The 24,319-nt window shown below is 40.8% G+C and overlaps 1 protein-coding gene across 3 annotated transcripts in view; it reads left to right on the top strand.

Annotated features, from left to right (window-relative positions):
* Nucleotides 1–2,789: 2,789 nt before the first annotated feature.
* The window catches only part of LOC131232726 (copper chaperone for superoxide dismutase, chloroplastic), a 33,924-nt gene continuing 12,394 nt past the window's right edge, over nucleotides 2,790–24,319 (top strand). The window contains exons 1-5 of one of the 3 annotated variants that reach the window (XM_058229170.1): nucleotides 2,790–3,079; nucleotides 3,346–3,372; nucleotides 5,327–5,411; nucleotides 5,600–5,734; nucleotides 8,346–8,569. In XM_058229170.1, the coding sequence (XP_058085153.1) occupies nucleotides 2,846–3,079; nucleotides 3,346–3,372; nucleotides 5,327–5,411; nucleotides 5,600–5,734; nucleotides 8,346–8,569 (705 nt within the window). In that variant the 5' untranslated portion in view covers nucleotides 2,790–2,845. The remainder of the gene's footprint in view (nucleotides 3,080–3,345; nucleotides 3,373–5,326; nucleotides 5,412–5,599; nucleotides 5,735–8,345; nucleotides 8,570–24,319) is intronic. The other 2 variants (XM_058229171.1, XM_058229172.1) reach the window with 2 other exon arrangements.

Genomic DNA, 24,319 nt, shown 5'->3' with positions numbered 1-24,319 from the left:
AAGTGAAGGAAATTAGTTACTTTTGAAAGTTGAAAAGCAATAAAAAAAAATAACTTATAAAAATAAATTACTTAAAAAAAAAACTACTTATTTGAAAAAATTTAACTTATTAACTCACGTAAGTTAAAATAATATGAATCCTTTACTTATCACAAGTAGAAAAATTATGCTTTTCTATGATTGGTCCATGTCATTACTGACGATGTCAGCACTACTTCATTAAATACAATGTGATGATACAATCCAATTAGATTGCAACAAGTAAGATTTTCGTGCTTGTAGCAAGTAGAGGATCTGGATTCATGTTAAAGAGGCTACTTATTTGGTAGTATCCAAATGGGCCCTTCACAAGGATGTTGGAGTTAAAACCCCTTACATTTGTAATACTTTTTCACAAGTCTTTTAGGAAAGAGCTAGTAAAAATGCATGTGTAAGGATAATTTATTTAATTAAGATTTAACTATCTTAGATTAAGAAAAACACCCCCTCTCCCCCCCCAAAAAAAAAAACAAAAAAACAAAAAAAAAATAAAAAATATATATATATATATATCAAAGTCATCTCAACGACTTTCTAGTCTTTCTAAAGTCTTTCAAGTCACGTAGTTGCTTTTAAACCCTTCTTAAAATAACTTGTGTAGCATTTTGCTAATTTGTTCGGACATAATGACATGTGGAGTGTATAACCATTGATTTGGACCATTCATCCATTCATAAAATTAAAGGCAAGCCATGGTGAAAAAAATCATGTTGAGCAAATGATCATAATTATTTGAATGGAGCCAACTTATTACAACTATTTGTATTTTTACAAGCTATAGATCACATGGTTAGATTCTTCAAATCAAATTACAGGAATCATAACTAGTATAAAGTTGGATCTATTGAATAAATGTTTGAATATGATATTTGGATCTATTTTGTTTTTGTTTTACTTTAACTTAATTGTTCATTTTCTATGCTGTTAATTGTGTTTATGATAATCCAATTTGTGTATCTTTTCATCATTGCTTGCTCCCAATTCTATAAATGAATGAACGATTAGGATAAAAAATTAGACACTATATGTCTCAAAAGTATTTGGACATTGCTAATAGCCCCATAGCTGGATTAGCTTGGACATGGTCTGATCTTTTGATATTTAGAACTTTCTCAACTGTTTTTGTTTCTCGGAATGTCTTCAGGAAAATCTCTCATTTTAGAAGGATCGTGAAAAGTGACTTCATTGAAAATATCATCGCCAAATTTGTGATTAGATTTGTTTTCTCGGTAATCCTTTTTTTAGAGGTGATAAATATGCTACCTCATAAATGAGCACGTTGATCATGGCCATAAGACATGCGACGAATCATCCCTCTAAAGACATGCGTAAGGGTTTATACCATCACATTCATGATTAAATAAGTAAGGTCAAAGGAAAATCAATTGAAAATCTCTTTGAGTGCGAGTACGTTTTCCGTGTATGGTAAATAAGTCGTGTCACCATGTGACAATTTTCTATTAGACCATATTTTGTCACCAAAAAATGTATGTAAACAACAACTATTCAATCAAAACCTTTGAGTTAAGTAGACTTTGGCAAGCTTGTGCATGTTACTCTCATGTTAACAATCAATCAATATTCTCATTTACATGTGTGGCTTAATTCGATTGAATTGATGATGAAATTGACTATTAAATACAATTATTTGATGTGGACATAGTCAGCTTAAAACCAAACTGCAATAAGGTCCAAAGTCTTAAAAAATTGAGAACCAGACCCACAGGTCCCGATCCGAATCAGCCCAGATCCAAGATCTACAGGCCAACTCGTAGACGGCCTTTTTACATGGAGAGTGGGGTGGGCAACCAAACACTTGCGGTAACAGCACGTGCGTGGAAGCCTACGAGGAGATCCCAGTCGCGCGAGAAGTCTCGTTAGTTGTGAATAACACGCGGACAAGGCTTTTCACCATGTTACATGTGAAAGCCCGTCACATGTTTGTTGCTGGAGTCAGTTGTGGGTGAGGTTCTGACAATGGGGTCCACTTAGATGTATAGTGTTGTATATCCACGCCGTCTATCGGTTTTTCCAGCTTATAGTACGGCATGGTCCCAAAAATGAGGTAAATCTAAATCTCAGGTGGGCCATATAAAAGGATTGAATTCCCACCATTAAAAACTTCCTGTGCCCCAAAAGATTTGAATCAAGATGCTATTTGTGTTTTCCATTCATCCGGGTCTGTGTGACCTTATCAACGGGTTCGATGGCAAATAAACATTACAACAGGCCCTAGGAAAATTTTAACGGTGGGCGTTCAGTCACCCGTCTTCCCATGGTGTGTTCCACCTGCTATTGTTAAAAGAACAGATCGACGGCATGGGTGGACGGCATGGATATACAACGTATAAATCGTGGTGGGCCCCACGGTCAGAGCCTCACCTGCTAAGCTGTTATCCCTGTATCACCTAATCCACGCTCGCGGTTGCTAGTCCACCCTGCGGTCAGGAGTCTCTGGACCGTTCAAGCCGTGGCATATTTTGTGGATGGTGCCTAGCCGGAAAGTCCCCTGATCGAACGATCACAAGCATCCAAATAATAGCAATTAGATAGACGGTTCCTAATAATATGGAATTCTTCGATCAACGGCTCCGTTTGCACTCCCTTCCACAATTATCAACGGCATCACCCCCGGGTTTGCTAGACGCACTGCATTACATTATATCCTTTAGAAGGCGCTGGTGCATTCTAGCCTTGTAAACTCAAATGACCATTTTACCCTTTTTTTTTTTTTTTTTTCGTTTTCTTTTATTCGTGACGTTTGAAGTGTTTAGTAGTTAAAAGAGTCTGTACAGAGAATTTTGGGATGGCATTTCTCAGGTCCTTGACAACAGCGTCAATCCTCCCTTCTGCAGCGCTCGCATTCGTTTCTTCTTCTTCTTCTTCATCATCCCAACCCTCCAAACCTCACTTTCCCATTCTACCCTTCTCTTCCTTCCCATCAAAACCCAGACCGGATCGCTCCTCCTCCCCTCTCGTCAGAAACTTCACCCCTCTACACTCCGCCCTTCACATGGATTCCCTGGCAACCACCGAGCAGGTTAGTAACGTGCGCCGAAATCCACCACATATATAACTCCCTCCACTCTCTTCTATCTTCTCAAATCCTTCTTTTCTCCCCCTTTCCATCTGTTTCTTCGGCTTGCATTTGTTATTGAAACACCCTATAAGACTCAAATCTTGAATTATCCAAAGGAAAAAAGAAGAATTACGTATTCACATACGTATATCCTTCTTTTGGAGTGATTGTTATACCTATTTGTGTTTTAAAAGTCTTTTTTTTTTCTTCTTCTTATTGATGTGCAGAAAAATGAGGTTCTACCGGAGCTGCTGGTAAGCTGTTCGTTCCGTTAGGGTTAGGAGTTCTTCTTTTTCTATGATTCTTCTTGTTTTGTTGCTGATGTGAGAATTAAGCTGTGTTTAGTTGCCCGGGCGGATTGAATTGTGAATGATCGTTTTGATCAAGAGGAAGTGACAAAAGTTATTGATGTTTGTGGGTATTCGTAATGAGAAATTAGCCATAAGATTGAAGTTGTGTTCCTTTCAGTCCAACTTGAAATTAACATCATTGCAAATTGGAGCTCAACCGTCAGTCAATGTGGATGCTAAGGAATGAAACTGCCAATTTGGTTATTCCCACTTTTATAGTACTCATCATGCTATTTCTTTTTATCTAATTCAATGGTGCATCCAAACGCTTCTTAAACTTATATTCTGAATTGAATCTGAAACCGTCTCTGATCATGAACTAGAGATCACTTTTCCCCCTTCAACAACTACCGTAGAGAAATTAAGAGAATTTCATAAAAAAGAATATCATCCAACTTATGTTATTCCATAGGTGATAGGCCTTATTTATAACCAATCCTTACAATCTACAATAAAAGCTATGGAATCTAGAAATAGAATTCCTAGCTAGCCAAGATCTCAGGAAATAGGAAACTACCTAGATAAGAAATCACTTAAATAAGAAATTACTTAAATAAGAAGAATTTGAGATTACTTCTTGCCTAATATATAGATATCAAAGGAAATGACCTAATGTAGAAATTTAAAAGAAATAGAAAGTGAGGATATTTCCTAATGTAGAGATTTGCCTAAAAATGGAAAGTTGAGATGATCTAGAAAGGGAAAGTGGGCATTTTCTTGCACACACGTGCGGAGCGTGCACGTGTGAGATGTGGGCCATTTCTTCAAATCTTGATCAATCTGCTTGTGTGGCCATTTGGTTGCATCAGAAGTGAGTTCTCAATTATAGTAGTCTTGCACTAGAGGTCAACATCGAGCCAGTATCTTTTCACATTAGTGATGGACGAGTTAACAATGCATTTGCAGGAAGAGATCCCATGGTGTATGTTGTTTGCAGATGACATAGTTTTGATTAGCAAGATCAAGGAAGGCGTAAACACAAAGCTAGATTTACGGAAGGGGTTCTTTAGAACCTAAAGAATTTAAAATCAGTCGGACTAAAGCAGAGTATATGGAGTGCAATTCCAGTAACAATAGAAGTTGGAACGAGGTATTAGCTAAGATTGTTGACCAAGAAGTTTCCACATTTCTTTGAGTTGTGAGTTTCTTAAGTATTGTAAGAGAAGAAGTTTGAATGTCAATGAGGTTATTTTCTCTCTCTCATTCTAATATTCCCTATGAGTGTATATGTGTTTATTTCTTTGCAATTTGGTGTCAAGATATCATCGACTCAATATCTGGGTTGAACCCGAACCGATTTCTAAAACACAAAATAGAAAGAATAGATAAAAGACTCCTAACTTTACTGCACACCGTACAGAAGTATAAGCTGTAAACATGTGTATAGTATGTTGGTATATTTCACACAATCAAATTGTAGTTTTGAGTATATTCCTGATCTTACACTCTCCAATCCCCGAATACAACTTACTGGGACCAAGCATGCAATCAAGTGGGGTGCCCTGGGGTACCCCCTTGGGCAAACCACACGTGTGGGCTGGGGATTTGCTCATAAGGCACTGTGGTTTTCTCTAAGCATGATGAGTTGCAGTAGCTGATAACTACAAAATGATTATCCATTTCCCATATGATTAGTGTTTTGTTTATGGAGTGATCTTCATTCTCATATTAGTTCCAAACTTATAATTAGTATCAACTTTCAGCACAGTTGAGTTCTTAATCCAGTTGCCATTATGAATTCAATCTTATGAACCAACTATTTTTGCTTCACTTGCGAGAAGTTTTTCAACTTGTGATCATTTGTCATCGGATTTCTTGAATCTGAAGTATGCGGGTTTTATTCTGAAGTTTTGTTTAGTATGGATTTCAGACAGAATTCATGGTGGATATGAAATGCGATGGTTGTGTTTCAGCCGTCAAGAATAAATTGCAGACGATTGATGGTAAGTGACCGTGAGTCGCATAGGAACCAGTAAATCAATCATTAAATATGTGCTCATGTTCAGTTTTTATTTGTTCGAATCTCTCTCTCTCTCTCTCTCTCTCTTTTTACAATCTTTTTACAATCTTTTTACAACTCTAATTGTTCTTTTATGTCATCAGTCCTTACAAGAAATGAACTTGTGTTCAGGAGTCAAAGGAGTTGATGTAGACTTGACTAATCAAGTAGTAAGAGTGCTTGGGTCTTTACCTGTGAAGACCATGGTTGATGCTTTGGAACAGACGGGTCGAAAAACTCGTTTGATTGGTCAAGGGATCCCCGAAGGTTGGGCATCCATATACCACTTTTTTGATGCACATCTTCATAGTCTGAGTCTTTGACTTATTCTTTATCTTGCCTTAATTGTTGTGTATCTTGTTGTTCCTTCCATCATCAATTTGCTAACTTGATGTCTAAGTGTGGAATGCATTTCAACTCAATAGGAATAGGCTGCTTGAATGTACTCCACATCACCAATGGATGGAGATCCATGGCCACCTATATAAACATCTAAACAAAATGGCATCTGTTGTAGATGATTCTTTGGAAACCATGTCCATAATAGACACCTTTCCACCCCAATCCCATTCTGATAACTTCAAGTGGGACCTGAAAGTGTCTCCACAGAGATAATGGCACTGTACTTTCCATCCATGTTGAAAAGATTAATTACCTAAACACTAAATGTAGATCCCCTTGGTATATTTCCTTGGGATTTGAAACAACCTTATATTTAGACTTTGATTTAGTGGTTCATAAAATTTAGTGTTTGTGAAAATTGGAGGTTATAATGTCTAATGTCAATGTATGCCAAATGATATTCATTCACTTGTTCATGATTAGACTTTCAGACTGCTGATATATAGCATGTTCATGAGCTCAAGTCTAATAAACACAAATTGTAGGGTAATAGTTCAAATTGCTGGTCAGGTCTCATGACCGAAAACTAGTACTAGAAATTTAAACCTCAAAATATGTTTTGCAGCTACTTGATTTCCTCTAGTAAATAGAACCGTAAGTAGAATAATTACAAATAGCGATGTTGTAGGAGTAGATTGCATGACTAAACTGCACCCTAGCGATGTTGTAGTACTAGAAACTAAGTGCATGTTTGGATTGGAGGGATCCTTGGTGTTGGATTGGAAATCTCGATCATTATGTAATGATTATTTCCAAAGCACTATGCAAACATGGATTACATTTTTAGGGGTCTTGTTTTGATGAATCTCATATTCTTCTCACAATGGTCACCTCGTACTTGTGCTCGAGAATCCAAACTAAGGAAAAGGCTAGTATTTCTTGGTGGAATCCACCATTTTCTTTGCTATCTAAAAAACACAAAAGGTATTATATGCATGAACCAAGGAAATGTGTGGCTTTCATAGAAAAGACCTCAGGTTGTAAGATAGTGTATCTTTTGTGAATTTAGGAAAGTTAAGGTTTTAGGCTTCAATACCTGAGTTCCCCTGAAATAATTTTCATTCTTGAGTATTTATCTGCCATTACATTTTCTGTGGCAAAGAAACACAGGGCCACAAGCCATTCATCCATCTCAACATCCTCATGTCCGCTACGCTCATCCTATGAACATGCTATTCCTTTATTGCCCAACATTGTGTCCCATAAAGCATATCTTGTCTTGTACCTATCCTATAAAATTGCTCATTGAGTTTCATTTGTATGCAGCAATCACATGAAACTCTAGAGACACATCTCCCCTTCATCCACCCAGCCCCCTTCATCCACCCAGCTCTGATTCTATGAGCAACATGCTTCTCAATCTCTTTGCTCTCCTTAATTATTACCCCAAGATATTGAAAGTGGTCATTTTGAGGTACCTCTTGGTCGACAATCTTGACTAATTCCTCGTTTTCATTCCTATTATTACCTAAATTGCATTCCATATATTGTGTTTGGGATAAGGCGTGGATGGTGATGATGACAGGGCTACAAGCTGTTTGAACCAAAATACTTAACTAGCAGAGGTATCTAATAAATGTATGCTATGTAGTGGATCATGACTAGTCAATTTACCTATGTGGAAGTTGGTAATTTTACTATACTATTTGATGGAAAGCTATGAAAAGTTGGTAACTTGTTGATTGTAATCAAGCTATGTAATAGACTATTAGATAACGGTTGATTGTAAGCAACCCATGTATAGTCTATTACATTGTGTCTGTGGGGTTTTTGTGCTCTCTTGTAGGTCCATAGCCTGGAAAAAGGAGGAAGGATGCTTCATGTTGGCAGGCAGCATCAAACTTATGCCAGAACTTCCAACATGAATCCAAACAATATGACATTCCATACCTATGGTCTAACTGAAGTTACAGCCCTTGATAGAGTGGAATGGCCCTTGACGTGTTAACCTTACTTACAACTTTGTTCAACCTGATGAGAAACCAATGTGGATTCTGAATTCAGGATAAATTCATGCTGAAGGTCTAAAAGAAATGCAAAAAAAAAAAAAAGAGAAAAAAGAAAAAAACACATTGTCAAATGTGATTGATCTAAGTTGGAGAATCCAGGAGATTGTGGAAAACTAGTGCTCGAATTTCACACTAAGGTGAGCTCAGTAAATTTGTCTGGAACCAGGCTAAGCTTGTGTTTTAATCTGCTTTCTATTCTCATTTTAGCAAGCAAATTAAAAAAACACAAGCAAGAAACTTCACTCATCTAGCGAAATCATTTTAGGAGATGCAGAAGTGTTGTAGGGAAATTATAATTTGACTGTTTAAGTGCATCTTAATATTCTTCAGAGTCTTATCAGTAACTGAAAGTTTGCCTACTGACATATCTTTTGCCTTTTTAATTTGTGATATTTCCATGAGTGCCATTATATTCTACATTGGCAATTAACATCCAGTTGTTAAAGGAATGTAGTATTGCTATGCAGCTTTTTTAGTTTCGGCTGCTGTTGCTGAGTTCAAAGGTCCAGTTATCTTTGGTGTCGTTCGCTTGGCTCAAGTGAATATGGAATTGGCGAGAGTAGAGGCCAGCTTCAGTGGTTTGTCACCTGGTAAACATGGTTGGACTATAAATGAATTTGGAGATCTCACAAAAGGAGCAGCAAGCACTGGAAAAGTGTTCAACCCAAACAATCAAGCAGCTTTGGAAGAGGTTTGCACATAATTGTGTTTGTTTGCTGTATTTTTATATTTGTAGTCAGCAATATGCCTTCAATTCCATAGTTTCTTGCACTACTTTTCTCAGTTATTGATTTGCATTGATAATAGAATCATTCTAGATTTCTTAAATTAAATACTGCTGATAAAACCAAGCTGTTGTGGTCATTCTTGAGTATTATATGCACAACATACATGCATACATGCATGGAGTTCTCTGGACTTCAACCACCATAGGTTAATCATTATGCACATGTAGGTTGTACATCCAGGTGTCTATGTTACATCTAATGGGTTGGAGGTAGATTTCTTAAATTAAATACTGCTGATATAGTTAGATCTTGCATGCTGGTGCCTGTATTATGTTACTGGTAAAACCAAGCTATTGTGGTCATTCTTGGGTATTATATGCACAACATACATGCATACATACATGGAGTTCTCTCGATTTCAACCACTGTAGGTTAATCAATATGCACATGTAGGTTGTACATCCAGGCGTCTATGTTACATCTAATGGGTCGGAGGTGTGGAAGGCTATTAGCAAGAGTGGGTTGTCCTGAATGAAGATTATGAGCATTGTGAATAGGATAGTCATGGAATTCTACAAGGGCATCTGCTTTTGGGGGCAAGGGCGGGATAGAATTTGCTTTTGGAAGGATGCCTCGTTGGTTGAGTTGCTGTTGATGAACTCTTACAATTCTTTGTTATCTCTTGCTAAGATGGTTGATGTTGTGGTGTGAAATATCAAGCTAAGAAGGAACTTGCAGGATGAGGAAACATCTTTCTTCATGAATCTCTTTAGCAGGTTGAGGCATATGTTTAAAGATGCTTCAAAGGAAGACATGAACGTGTCCAGATGGTCGCCAAGTGGAAGTTTTTCAATGAAATCTTCATTTTCAAAGTTGATAGTCAGTGATTTTGCATCTTTCTTCATGAATCTCTTGCTCAGATGGTTGATGTTGTGGTGTGAAATATCAAGCTAAGAAGGAACTTGCAGGATGAGGAAACATCTTTCTTCATGAATCTCTTAAGCAGGTTGAGGTATATGTTTAAAGATGCTTCAAAGGAAGACATGAACGTGTCCAGATGGTTGCCAGGTGGAAGTTTCTCAATGAAATCTTCATTTTCAAAGTTGATAGTCAGTGATTTTGCATCCCCCCCTGTACTGTTTTGGAGGTTCTTGTTCCTCCAAGAGCCAAGGCTTTGCTTGGATCACTTTGGCTGACAAGATCTTGACACTGGATAACCTAATGAAATGAAGCATAGGCTATCCCAACATGTGCATTATGTGCAGAATGATGAGGAACCAATTGATCATTTGTTCATGCACTGCACTATGGTGAGGGAGATATGGGCTTTCTTCCTTGCCTGTTTTGGGGTTTGTTGCTCTTTTGATGGTTCCCCCGGTGATTTGCATTTGGAATGGTGCTATGGATTATTCGAAGGCCGAAAGGAGCTTTTGTGGAATATGGTTTTTTTTTTTGGGGGTTCTGCAGGGATTGTGGAAAGGGGAATAAAATGAATAGTTGATGAAACAATGCGTGTCAGGTGATACCCTAAAAAGAGGTGTCATGCCTATGATCATTAGTTGGGTGCTGTGGAGGCAAGAGCTCCAAGGATGCCCAGTGGCGGATATTTCAGGGGAGTAGGGTGGGGACTTTGGGGTGTCAAGGTTGGAGCTCTTAGTGTTGTCGAGTCCCTTGTTCTCTTATCTATGCCTTTTGCGTCCTTTTGGCGTTTTTTTTTTTCTTGTCTTGCATATTGTTTTGGCTTGTGTGTGAGAGACTAAGACAGTCACTTGGCACTCAGATCCTCCATGTTCTTGCTTCTTGCTACCCCCTTACTTGAGGAGGCCAAAATTGCACAGGTTATTCTTTAGATTGAAGTTTTAACTTGATATTTTTTAGCATGGTGTTGAAGAAAGGAGCTGAGAGGGCTGCTGGTTTTTAATCTTTGGCTTGTTGGATTGGCTTCCAGATATTGCTGAAGGGTTCTGCTAGAGGATTCATGAGGTCATGGATTTTTTGTGTTCCCCTCAAGATGTCTTTGTGAGAGGTGGACAAATCTTACATGGTGTATTGGCAGTTCATGAATGCGTTGACTAGATATGTATGAATGGAAGATCAAAACTTTATTTTTTGGATGGCTGAAAGCTGAAAAGAAGATCAAAACTTGTGAGGTAGATATGGAAAAAGGCATACTTCTATACTGACTGAGGCTTTTTATGTTGCTCACTTGGTATTTAGGAACTTAGTATATGCTAGAGGAGATGCTCGCTTGCATTGTTTGTTACACAGATTTTATATTCTGGTGTACGGAGCCTCAAATGTCGTGAAACACGTGTGCTTTTGGAAGGCCTAAGACTTATTTAATTTGTTTGGTACTCTTATGGTTGAAAGTGTGTCATTTGATGTCATGAAATGGAATAATCTCACTTTTTTTTTTCTCCACAGCATGGAGTGTGATGAATATTCTAAATGATATTTTTCTTTTTTGACTGAAGTTAAGAGTGTCTTTCTCCCATGTAGAAAATTCAGAGAGACTTTGGTATGAAAAAGAATGAGCATAAATTTCACTTGGTAAAGTGGGAGGGCATGCAAACGCCTGAAAAGGAAGGTGGCATTGGGACAGTATACCTTCTGAAAAAAAAAGGACATTGGGATATCATGGGAGAGAATTTTAATTTAGCTCTGCTTGGGAACTGGTGGAGGAGGTTTGGGGAAGAGTTAGGGACTTGTGGAGGAATGCCATTAATTGTAAATATGTGATATCCAGGGGTTAGTTTGCAGGGATCCCCGAAGGAATGCCAACTAGGAAGTGTGGAGTCAACAATGATAATTGAAGTCTTGTGGTCAAGGTGAGTAAGACTTTCAAGAAAGGGAATTCACTTTTTGTTGGCTGAGGTGATAAGATGTGGTTTCGGATTGATGTTTGCTTAGGTGAGGCTCCTTTGGCGGATCTTTTCTCACTCTGTTCTTGCTTTCTGTTTGTAAAGTAGCAAAGCTGGAGGATTGTTATACTTTGGATAGAGATGCAGTGATTTGGAATGTTCTATTGAGGAGAATGTCTTCGAGATGAAGAAATCAGTTCTTTTAGTAGGTTTATGGGTCTTTAGTTGAAGAGAAGAAGGTTTTGGTGTGTTGAAATTGAGAATACTCTTCAAGCTCTTATCTCTAGTCAATATTTGGGAGAGGTGATCATCCATCTCCGCTTGCTAAGGTGGAAGGCTCCATTCCTCATAGAATGGAAGCATTCGCGTGTATAGCCATGGCCAATGGCTAACAAGATCCTTGCAATTGACTATCTTAAAAGAAGAATATCACCATCCGAAACATGCATGCTATTTGCTGGCAGGAGGAAGAGTTCTTAATTCATTTATTTATTCACAACTAGGTTGTGAGGGACACATGGAGCCATTTTTTAACCTCTTCAAAACTTTTTGTATTATGAATGAGTCTATTCCGGATCTTCTAGCTTGGTAGGACAAAGGCCCTTTTACTCCTATTGGGTCTATCGACCCTCGTGTGATTCTTTGGATATTTGGAAAGAGAGGAACCTCAGGATCTTTGAGGATAAAATGTTTCACCCAACTGCTTTTAAGTGGACGATTTTGGTCCTACAAAGCCCCTACTAAGGTCTCGGCTTTCACCTGGCTTGTACGCAGGAATAGGGTCCTTAACATTGACAACCTTTGCGGAAGGGCTATGATGCTTTTGAACATATGTTTTTCTCTGCTTTAAAAATGCGGAGTTGGTAGACCATCTGTTCATCCATTGCCCAGTTTGCTAGGGGTGTTTGGTCTAGTATTCTGGTTTCTTTTAATGTCTCCTGGGTGATGTCGAGCTCTATTGAGCGACTCTTCCAATCTCAGCATGTTGGGGGTTCCGGGAAGAACGGAAGGTCAAGGTGGAGGGTTGCTTTGCTCATCGTTCTTTGGACTCTGGAGAGAGAGAGAGAGAGAGAGAGAGAGAGAGAGGAACAACCGCTGGTTCCGTAATAGTAACGACTCTCTTTTGAGGGCTATTGGTCGGATTAAACTGTGTATCAGGGAGTGGGTGCCCTGAGTTGCTGCCTGTATTTTAATTGTTTTTTTTTTGTTTGCTTTTTTTGGAGTATACGCTCCTTATATCACACTACGATGATGTGAACCCGAGCCATAACAAACCAAAATTAACCCTAATCCGTGCGCTTTGCGGAAACACATATAAGGAAGATATAGCAATCACAATAAAGCAGAATAACCAATAAAACAATCACACACAGAACACAACGATATTTACGTGGAAAACCGTTGCAAGAAAAAACCACAACACCAATTGACAAATATCCACTATAATCAAAGCTTTAGAGTTTACACCAACTTACCTTATTTGATTACAGATGTACCCGATCTCTCCTTGCGATGCGCAACTGTAGGAAACCCTAACCCTTTGAGAATAACCCTTCTTAAGTCCTTACAAACGTTGGAAATCCTCTCACCTTGCAAACCCTTGCCCATAGAGAGAAAACGTTCGTAATAATACAAGTCCTAATCGCGGATTAGGCTTAAATAACCCGATTTGTGTAACTCTACCTAACAGATTTGGTCGAACCGAACAAGACCTTTGGTCGGACCGAATAAACCAGAAGCATCTTTCGGTGATGCAAGACATGAAAATTAAATATGATATGTGAGATTTCAGGCTTAAGATCACGTTAGTTCAGAAAAAATTACACAAATTCCATATCCCAGATGAAAGTCCAAACATTCAATTAAGGGGAATCTATGCGGGTCCAGGCCTACACATGATAGGGCTGGATCAATAAAAATTATGAACCAAACAATACTCAAAGATAAGAAATAATAATCCACACATGCATAGTAATCAGTCCCTAATCCAAGGGATTCAGAAATTCTAATTCGGAGAACCCTAGGATAAGAAAATGGGCATAAAATTAGAGATTTGAGTAATTTAGGGTTAGGTTTAGGGATTTTGGGTGAAAGCGGAGTGAAAGAGAGGAGAGACGAACTAGAGAAGTACCGCACGCGTGGACAACAACAATGGCCCAGACGCACGTGCGTGTGATCCCGACCGCACGTGTGTGGGGCCCACTATTCAGAAAAAGGCCACCTTGGCCCTGGTTGATTAGGGATGGACTCCAAAACCCCTAAATCTCAGCTTGATCCGATGTACGGTTTATGTGTGGTGCTCCGCCGAAGTTTCAGCCCTCCTGTAGGGCCAGATTATGAAATTCTGATGTGGGGAGGAGAATTGCTGCAATAGATGATTGATTCGAAGTGCAGATGATGGGGTGAGATGAGAAGAAGGGATGGTAGAAGATGGGTAGTAGAGATGGCGATGGATGGGGGAGAATCGGGATAGATGTGGCTTCGCACCACGGTAGTTAACCCTTCGATGAAGGAAGGGCTTCACAACTCAGAGAGTAGGAAAACGCAGAATGTTTATTAATCTTCAATGAATCAAAAGAATTACAAGGGGTGCATATTTATAGGAAAACCTTATACCCCAAAACTTGCGCCATATATGCAACCTATTACTTGGCGATGAAGTAAACTAAAATAAAAACCAAACAAAGAAATCTAAAGCGTTCATGATGTTCTAAATAATAACAATAAGCAAAACCTAAAATATGAAATCAATCTGACTAGTGGGTTACGATCATGAGATCCCATGGTGGGCTTTTCTTGATTATCAGGCCCACTCTTTTGAATCAAAACTTCGTTTCCTAACTAGGAGGCCCTCCCTGGACGTTGTCATCGATCTAGATCGACGGTGGGGTCCTCTTTCTTCTGGCGTACGTGCGTAGGGGGCAACGTGCGTGCGCGTGTGCGCGGTGATGTCCCCATCATTCGGTCAAACCGAAAAAGTGCAAAACATCACAATGTTTAACCTATCTTTCCACCAATTTTCGGCCTAATCGAAAATGGACTCGATTGAATCGAGACAGGACAACTCCGCACAACAAATTGGCAGAATCAAGGCATCCTACACAACAATCTCCACCTTGACTTGCATTCAACCAAGTCACCTTAAAGACCTTGCAACCTCCACCTTGAGTGTAGACCGCTCTTTGCATTCTCCACCTGGAACACAGCTCCATCTGCACCCCTATGCAAGAGTGCCCAATCTCATCAATGGCTAGTGAGATTGATCAAGCCCAAGCAGCATTTGAACTTGTTTGCGGTCACTGACTTTGGCAACATCTCCGCGGCATTCTCATTCGTATGAATCTTCTGAAACAGAATCTCTCCTGAAGTAATGAACTCCCGTATCTTGTGGAACCTCTCGTTGATGTTTTTGGTTCGTGCGTGATACACTCGATTCATCACCAAATGGATAACACTCTTGACTATTGCAGTGCAACTGAATCGCCTCTTGGTTCAACCCGAGATCTCTATCAGACCTTTCAACCACCAATGCCTCCTTTGACGCCTCCATTGCCACCATGTATTCCGCTTCGGTTGTAGACAACTCTATCATAGACTGTAGAGTAGATCTCCACCATACTGGTCCACCTCCTAATATGAAAACATATCCCATAGTGGAACTTCTGTTGTCTAGATCACCTACATAATATGAATCCACATAGCTTGCAACTTCACTTGAAGCTTTACATCCCCCAAACATGATTTCAGTATCAGTTATACCCTCGAGATACCTAAGAATCCACTTAACATCATTTCAATGCTCCTTCCTTGGATTCACCATATACTTGCTAACCACATGGATTGCCTATGAGTTATCCGGCCTCGTGCAAACCATTGCATACATTACTCCCCATTGCACTTGCGTACGGCATCCGTGACATTTTTGAAATCTTCTATTTTGTACTTGGACACGACTTGACTGACAACTTGAAGTGACCTGCTAGAGGCATGCTAACTGGCTTAGCACTTTCCATGTTGAACCTCTCTAGCACTTTTTGCACATATCCCCTTTGAGACAACGACAACTTTCGAGACTCTGTCCTTGTGTATATCCATGCCTAGGATCTTCTTCGCGACTCTTAGATCCTTTATGGAAAACTCTTTGCTTAACAGAGACTTAAGCAAGCATATCTCATTCTTGTCCTTTGCAACGATCAACATATCATCCATGCAAAACATTAGTAAATTGTAGGACCCGTCATCAAGTGCCATGTAATAAACGTAGCAATTGCACTCACACCTGTTATACCCAATCTCCACCATGTAGCAGTCAAATTGCTTGTACCATTGCCTAGGAGACTGCTTCAGCCCATACAATGACTTCTTTAGTCTACACACGTGACCCTCTTCACCAAACTCCTCAAATCCTTTAGATTGTTTCCTGTAAATGACTTCCTCCAAGTTCCCATGAAGGGATGCCGTCTTCACATCGAACTGCTTCAATTCCAAATTGGATTTCGCTACCATCGCCATTAGCACCTTGATTGAGGTATGTTTCATGATTGGAGAGAAAACCTCATTGTACTCCACTCCTTTCCTCTGTGAGAACCCCTTTGCTACAAGCCATGCCTTGTACTTTTTGCCCTCCTTTTCTTTTAATGCTTCCTCTTTCCTGTAGACCCATTTACACCCTATACGTTGCTGACCTTTTGGAAGTTTCACCAACTCCTATGTTTGATTCCTGTGTAGAGATTCTATCTCCTCCGCCATGGCCGACATCCACCTGTCGCCATCCTTTCTAGATTTCGCCTCTTAAAAGGTGGATGGAACTTCACTCCCTGTGAACAATGTAAAAGAGAATATGTCCTTGATCCCGTATCGAACCGGAGCTCTAATGGTCCTTTTCTCCCTGTTCCTAGCTATACATTCCTGTGTATCCTGCTGATTATTTTGTTTAGTTTCTTGCATTTGTTGAATTTCCCCTTTAGTAAGTGGCTTAATTGGCTCCACCTGCACCAACAATTTTTCGGTCTCACCATATTTGTCTGACTTATCTGCAGCTTCCTTGTTGGCCTTCAACATTGATGTCTCATCGAAGATAACATTTCTGCTAATGACCACCTTCTGTAAAACTGAATCTCAAAGCTTATAGCCCTTGATGCCTTTTTTATATCTGACAAAGATGCACTTCCTAGACTTTGGATTCAACTTCAACCTTTGTCCACTCTGCACGTGGATGTATGCTGGACACTCGAATATCCTCAATACTAAGTAATTGACATCCTTGCTTGTCCATACTTCCTCTGCAACCTTGGAGTCTAGCGCTGTAGATGAAGATTGATTTACTATGCAGCATGCCATGTTCACCGCTTCTACCCATAAGCATTTAGGCAGCCTCGCATGCAACCTCATACTTCTTGCCCTCTCTAATAGACTTCTATTCATCCTCTCTGCCACCAATTTGTTGTGGGGTCCGTGGAGTTGAGAAGTGCCTTGTTCCTTGCAGAATTCCATGAATCCTGCCTCTCTATACTCCAAGGTATTCCGTATCGATATCGGTTGGTGTAACGGTGCCCGCCGTTACCTATACGGATACGGGGGTGTAACGGCGATATGGGGGCGTAATGGCCCGTAATGGTGCAATTTTTTTTTGCCAAAAAAATATGGATTAAATCTGGAATATTCTAAGCATTCCAAATATACATTCATTTATAAATTGGAACATGTTTATGGTGGTGTAACGGTCCACTCTTTGGTGAGAAGTTGTATCGGACTGTCTAATGAATTTATGAACCAGACAACCTGGATTTGATTGCAAAACTCATATATTTAATTTTCTAACTATCTACTATCAATGATAGATATATTAGAATGAATGTAATATGAAAATATCTTACATGTGTAGGTGTTTGCAATTATTTTTCATAATTTATTTTATATTAAGTTATTAACAATTTAACATAACTGTGGCTGTGACTGGGATTCCTGTCCTGTGACCTGTCATCCTCAAGTCAAGAATATTAAAAATAAATAAATTAGTAGTGTCTGATATACTCCCTTGCAACTTGATTAAGGATTACTTGATTGGTTGTTAGGGGAGCTATTTTATATACAAGTTCGGCAGTGTCAAGTGTGTGCTTGGCTACTTGCAATAATACTGTTGTTTGCTGCAAATACTTACCTTAATACAAATATATACTTACAATCACAAGTCACTACCAAAATAAAAATCTACTTTTTTGTGGTTGCTCGACCTCCACGTCATCGTCATCATCAGGCTGAGGCTGTTTAATAGGTGGAGGTGCTGCATATCCATAATATCCAGTGCTAGAAGGAAATACTAAATCAACGAAACCAGAGGAAGACTGATCCTTGACTAGGCAACGACTCCGACCCCAAGTAAGGATATCCACTAGTGCCCGTCGAATAGCCATACTGGTGCCCGTACTCAAGCTGTTGAGAATCTTGAGATTGAGAGTGTGTCTGTGATGAGTAACTTAATTTGGATCTGTATATCTATAATCATATGGATACGGATTGGGAGGATTACTCCAAGATGAATGTGATGGAACAGGCTCAGTATAATTATAATCATAATCCAATTGGCCATAAGAATATCCATTATAATAATCAGGACCATGAGTCTGTTGATGTTCCGGACCTCCCGGACCCGGTGCACCACTAGACCTACCCTCGTCCTGTTGGCTGTATCGTGACTCAGTACACTCATAAGTCCGACCTCGTGTACTACCTTGTCGATGTTCATCAGCATTGCGATCCGTAGATGATTGTATGGTGTGCTAAGCAACACCAGAAGTGCCAGCACCAGGGGCAGGGGCGTCATCATCACCATTATCCGACACGGTAACGCTATCACTGCTCATACTCTTTTATTGATCTTGAGCCGTACCTGGCATAAAAGCTGCCCCTCTTACTGGGTCCAACACATCTGCATGACTCTCTTGTTGCATTGCGCGTATTAGTGGGTCATCAATTTCCAATTCTTTACTATCCTCTTCAATTTACTTTTCCCTTGTTTCCAACTAAGGTAGAAGCGGGTCATTCTCATTATAAATATTGTTCAAGTTTATTGGACAGTAGTCTGTGTTATCAGCAGCTGTAATGCTCATATGAGGTCGTCGCATTCTTAGCTTCATATTGTAGTGCATGAAGACAAGTCTATCCAATGTCCTACTTTACAATCTATTCCTATTCTTTGAATGAATAAGCGCAAAATAACTCCAATTCCTTTCACAGCTAGAAGAAGATGTCTGGTTCAAAACTTTTACTGTAATTTTTTGAAGAGCCTTCGTACTATCTCCGAAATTCATCCACCATTCGGCTGGTTGCGACCTAGATACTGCATGTTGTGTGATGAGGACATCGTGCGTACGCCGCCTACACGTGCACCCACGCCACCCCCCCTACGCACGTACGTAAGCAGAAGGAGGGCCCCACCATCGATCTGGTTCGATGACGACATTCAGGGAGGGCTTCCTAATTAGAAGACGGGGTTTTGGTTCAAAAGGGTGGGCCCGATAGTCAAGAAAAGCCCATCATGGGACTCATGATCGTGGCCCACTCGTTGGATTGATGTCATATTTTAGGTTTTGCTTATTGTTATTATTTAGAACATCGTGAACGCTTTGGATTTCTTTGTTTGATTTTTATTTTAGTTTACTTCACCGCCAAGTGATAGGTTCCGCACATGGTGCGAGTTTTGGGATATAGGATTTTCCCTATAAATAGGCACCCCTTGTAGTTCTTTTCATTCATTCAAGTTTAATAAAAATTCCTACTTTATTTTTCTGCTCTCTTCGCGAGTTGTGGAAGAATTCAAAAGTGGGTGCGAAGCCCTCCTTTCTTTGAAGGGCTAACTACTGTGGTGCGAAGCCACATCTATCCCCATCCGCCCCTACCTTCTTCCATCCATCTCTCATTTTCTACCATCATTATTGCTTTGAATTTCCCAGCTTTTTCAGTTATTCATCCCCCTACAGTCAGTTTCTAAAATCTGGACCTGTAGGAGGGTTGAAACTTCGGCGGAGCACTACGCCTCGACCTTACGTCGGATTGTCTTCAAACTTGGTGGGATTGGAGGTCTCCCCTAGCCGACCAAGGCCTAGGTGTCACTTTGGGGAGACGGGCTTCCATCACACGTGTGGCCAGCCTACCCGCGCACGTGCATCAGCCCCGGGTCACCATCTGCGCGCAGGAGCTTTCTCCGGGTCAGGTTTTCCTCTTTTCATTCATATTTCCTAAACCCTAGCCTTAGTTTGCATTAGTCCTAATTTATTTGCCTTTTTTTTTAAAACCCTAGGGTTCCTTGAATTGAAATTGGGGAATCCCTTCGATTAGGGAATGATTTTTATGCATGTGTGGTTGATTTCTATCTCCCTTTGACATCGTTTGGTTTATAATTTTTATTGGTCTAATCCTAACCTGTGTCGGTTTGGACCCGCATAGATTTTCCTTTTTCATTGAATGATTTGGATTGTCATGTGGTATGTGGAATTTGTGTAACTGTTTCTGAATTGGTATGATCTAAGCCTGAATTCTTGCATCTCATACTTAAATTTCATGTCTTGCATCAAATTTGGTATCAGAGCCTAGGGTTCTTGTAGGGGAATTCACCACATATTTAGGGTTTAGTTTGTTTGAGTCCTTCATGCATCCAGTCCATCATATATAGCTGCTAGAAAATCGTAGTCCTTGATATATATAGCTGAATTTTCGTAACGGTGTGTAGTCTCCTTCATATAGAGTCTCGTAGGGTTATTTAGTTTTTAGACGCATATAGTTGCCGTAACAGGTCCTTAGGTTGAGCAAGTCAGTGTATGTCCACACGTACGGGTCGTGGTTTCGGTTTGCACCCCACACTAAACATGGAGCAACTGCAAGAAACAATGGCCAAGTTAGCCCAGCAGGTTGAGTCTTTGAATAAGCACTTGGAACAACGCATAGATAAACGCCTTGAAGAAATAGAGGCCTCCTTCAGGGCAAACCCTACCATTGGTGAGGATGCCTATTCTCAGGCAGTTGGTTAGGAGGTTAGAGCAAGGAATGGAGGCGGCCAAGGAGCTGGTCATGGGCGCGTACCTGTGCACCCACTCCGTGAGGGATATCATGATCAATATGACCCAGATGCACAACTCCTCAAGGGAGTTAGGGTAGATGCCCTTACATTTGATGGCCACTTGGACCCTAAAGCCTTTCTAGATTGGCTGACAGATATGGACGACTATTTTGAGTGGTATGATATGTCAGATGCTCGACGAGTCTGATTCGCCAAGACGAAGCTTGTGGGTCAAGCAAAGAGGTTTTGGGCGACGGTTGAACGAAGGAAAGAAAGTGAGGGAACTCCCAATAGTTCATTGCGTAGAGATGAAAGAAATACTTAAAGAAAAGTACCTCCTTTTCTCTTATCGCTTACGATTGATTGAGGAGTGACAGTCTCTTCGATAAGGTTGCATGAGTGTTGCGGACTATATCGAGAAGTTTGAAGAATACTCGACCCGCTGTGAGGTTGATGAGGACCCAGTACTTACCCTTGCTCGTTTCAAAACGGGCATCTGTCCTGACATCAGGAGAGAATTGCTCGCCAAAGAGATAGACACTATTGAACAATTGTACCAAGTAGTGTTAGATGTCGAGCAATACCTTAAAGCATCTATGGGAAGACGGTTTGACTGTCGTGAATCCGGTGCTAAGGTCAACCCCTCTTGGGCTAGACCTAACACGGGATTCCAAAACAAACCTTCCTCTAATGTTCAGCCCAGACCCAAGGATGATAAGGGTAAAGAGATTGTCGGGTCTAGTTCGCGTGGAAGCGGGGCCACTAGGTATTTTAGGTGTCAGGGGTTTGGTCATTTTGCTCACCAGTGCGGCACGAGAGGGCACCAAAGTACTCCTTATTGATGGGCAAGTAGTAGTGCCCCCAGAGAGATGGTGAGGAGGAGGAATATGAGCCAGTCGAAACTCCTAGTGATGAGGAAGAGGGAACGCAAGAGTCTGCGACCCTCGCAATTGTGCGTTGTGCTTTGGCTCAAGCTAAGATCACCGATGACTGGTGCCGCAACACGATCTTCTACACTTATGCAAAATGTGGGGAAAAGAGCTGTAAGATGATCGTGGATAGTGGTAGCTATGCCAACGTGGCACCGACTAGCACTGTGAGTCGTTTGGGTTTGAAGCTGGAAGCCCATCCTTAACCCTACAGTCTCTTGGGTTGATGAAACATCCATTCCAGTCTCGCACCGTTGTCTTGTCCCTATTCAGTTTGGATCATACAAAGACAATTTGGTGTGATGTTGTTCCTATAGACGTGGGCCATATCATTTTGGGTAGGCCGTGACTCTATGACAGGGATGTCACCATATTTGGTCGTTCAAATGTGTGTACGTTCTGGTTTGAGGGAAAGAAAGTCAAGTTCAATCCTTTGCCATCTAAGAATACGACTGGAAAAGAGTCCACCACACAGAGTGGTGCAAGCAGCCCAAAAGAAGTGGAGTCGAAGTCCAAGTCCAAACCGCTCCATATTTTGAATGCCAAAGACTTTGAGCGAGAAACGGAGGCGGACTAGATGATATACACCCTTGTGGCTAGGGAGAGTGTACTAGAGACTAGCGTAGAGTTACCCACTGAGGCCATCAGGTAGTACATGAGTTTCCTGATGTCTTTCCTGATGATCTACCGAATGAGCTTCCCCCTATGAGGGATACACAACATGCCATTGATTTAATCCCTGGGCGACTCTACCAAACCTCCCGCATTACAGAATGAACCCAAAGGAACACACCGAGTTGAAGAGGCAGATTGATGAATTCCTAGAGAAAGGTTTCATTCGAGAGAGCATGAGTCCGTGTGCCGTGCCCGCCCTTCTTACACCTAAGGACGGTACATGGAGGATGTGTGTTAATAGTAAGGCCATCAACAAAATCACCGTCAAGTATTGATTTCTCATACCGCGTCTTGATGATATGCTAGATATGATGACCAATGCTACTATCTTCTCAAAAATTGACCTCAAAAGTGGGTATCACCAAATCCGTATACGCCCTGGTGATGAGTGGAAGACGGCCTTCAAGACGAAGGATGAGCTATATGAGTGACTAGTTATGCCTTTTGGGTTAACTAATACCCCAAACACTTTTCATGCGTGTGATGACTCAAGTGTTGAAACCATTCATGGGAATATCCTGGTCGTATACTTTAATGATATCTTGATTTATAGCATGACCAAGGAGCAACACCTCAACCATTTGAGGCAGGTTTGTGGGATCCTTAGGGCCGAGAAGTTGTACGCTAACCTAAAGAAGTGTGTTCTTGTTTAGTAGTATAATCTTCTTAGGTTTTATTGTGTCAACTGAGGGCGTATCGGCGGATCCCAAGAAAGTCAAGGCCATTGTTAATTGGCCTGAACCCTGCAATATTCATGAGGTGTGCAGCTTTCATGGCTTAGCCACCTTTTATAGGCTGTTCATTCGAGGCTTCAGTTCCATTGTGGCTCCCATCACGGACTATATAAAAAAGGGAGAGTTTCAATGGACAAAGGTTGCCTCGAAGGCCTTCAAGGAGATAAAGGTCAAGATGACTGAAGCTCCAGTCACACGACTTCCAGATTTTTCAAAAGCTTTTGAAGTCGCATGTGACGCGTCAGGAGTCGGCCTAGGAGTACTTAGTCATGAAAGGCACCATGTCGCCTTCTTTAGTGAGAAACTGAATGAGGCGAAACAAAAATATTCCACCTATGATAAGGAATTCTACGCGGTAGTGCAATCACTACGCCATTGGCGTCATTACCTATTACTGTAAGAATTCGTCTTGTTCTTGGATCACGAGGCCTTGAGATACTTGAACTCTCAGAAGAAATTAGGCCCCAGGCATGCCAAATGGGTTCAATTCCTTCAAGAGTACACTTTCATGCTTAAGCACAAGGCCGGTGTCGAGAATAAGCCTGTCGACGCGTTGAGTCGTCAAGTCGCATTACTCATCTCCATGAGCGTTGAAGTTACAGGCATTGAGCGCATCAAAGAAGAGTATTCTATATGTCCAGATTTCGGAGTTGTGTACGAGTCATTGTTAGAGAGTTCGTCAGGAGCTAGCAGTGAATATTTGATTTTGGACGGATACTTGTTTAGGAGTGACCGCTTGTGTATACCACGCACCTCCCTCCGCGATTTTCTTATCTGAGAGTTACATTCAGAGGGGTCGCAGGTCATTTTAGTCGTGACAAGACCATTGCCCTAGTGGATGATAGGTTTTATTGGCCAAGCCTCAAGCGAGACGTGGCCAAAATTATAGGGTAATGCCGTACTTATCAATTGGCAAAGCAAAGAAAACAGAATACAGGATTATACACACCTTTGCCAGTCCCATTCATCCCTTGGTAGGACATCAGTATGGACTTCGTGCTTGGACTTCCCAAGACTATTCGGAAACACGATTCCATATTTGCTGTTGTGGACCGTTTCTCTAAAATTGCCCACTTCATTCCTTGTTCTAAGACCTCCGATGTATCTCATGTTACCAAGCTGTTCTTTAGTGAGGTCATCAAACTGCATGGGTTACCAAAAACCATAGTATTTGACCGTGACGTGCGTTGTATGAGTTACTTTTGGAAGACACTATGGCACATGATGAATACTAGGCTCTAATTTTCTTCTGCCTACCACCCTTAGATCGATGGCCAGACTGAGGTGGTTAATAGGAGCGTAGAGAGTTTACTTCGATGTTTAGTGGGGGAGCATACCAGGACATGGGACACCATATTACCCATACCCGAGTTTGCATACAATAGTTCTGTCAATAGATCCACAGGTCGTAAGTCCTTTTGAAGTCGTTACTAGTTACAAGCCTAGAAAGCCTATTGAT

The sequence above is a fragment of the Magnolia sinica genome, chromosome 18 (assembly GCF_029962835.1).
Source record: "Magnolia sinica isolate HGM2019 chromosome 18, MsV1, whole genome shotgun sequence".
NCBI lineage: Eukaryota > Viridiplantae > Streptophyta > Magnoliopsida > Magnoliales > Magnoliaceae > Magnolia > Magnolia sinica.
Note: the sequence above shows the minus strand (reverse complement) of the source record. Positions and strands in the feature narration are given on the sequence as shown.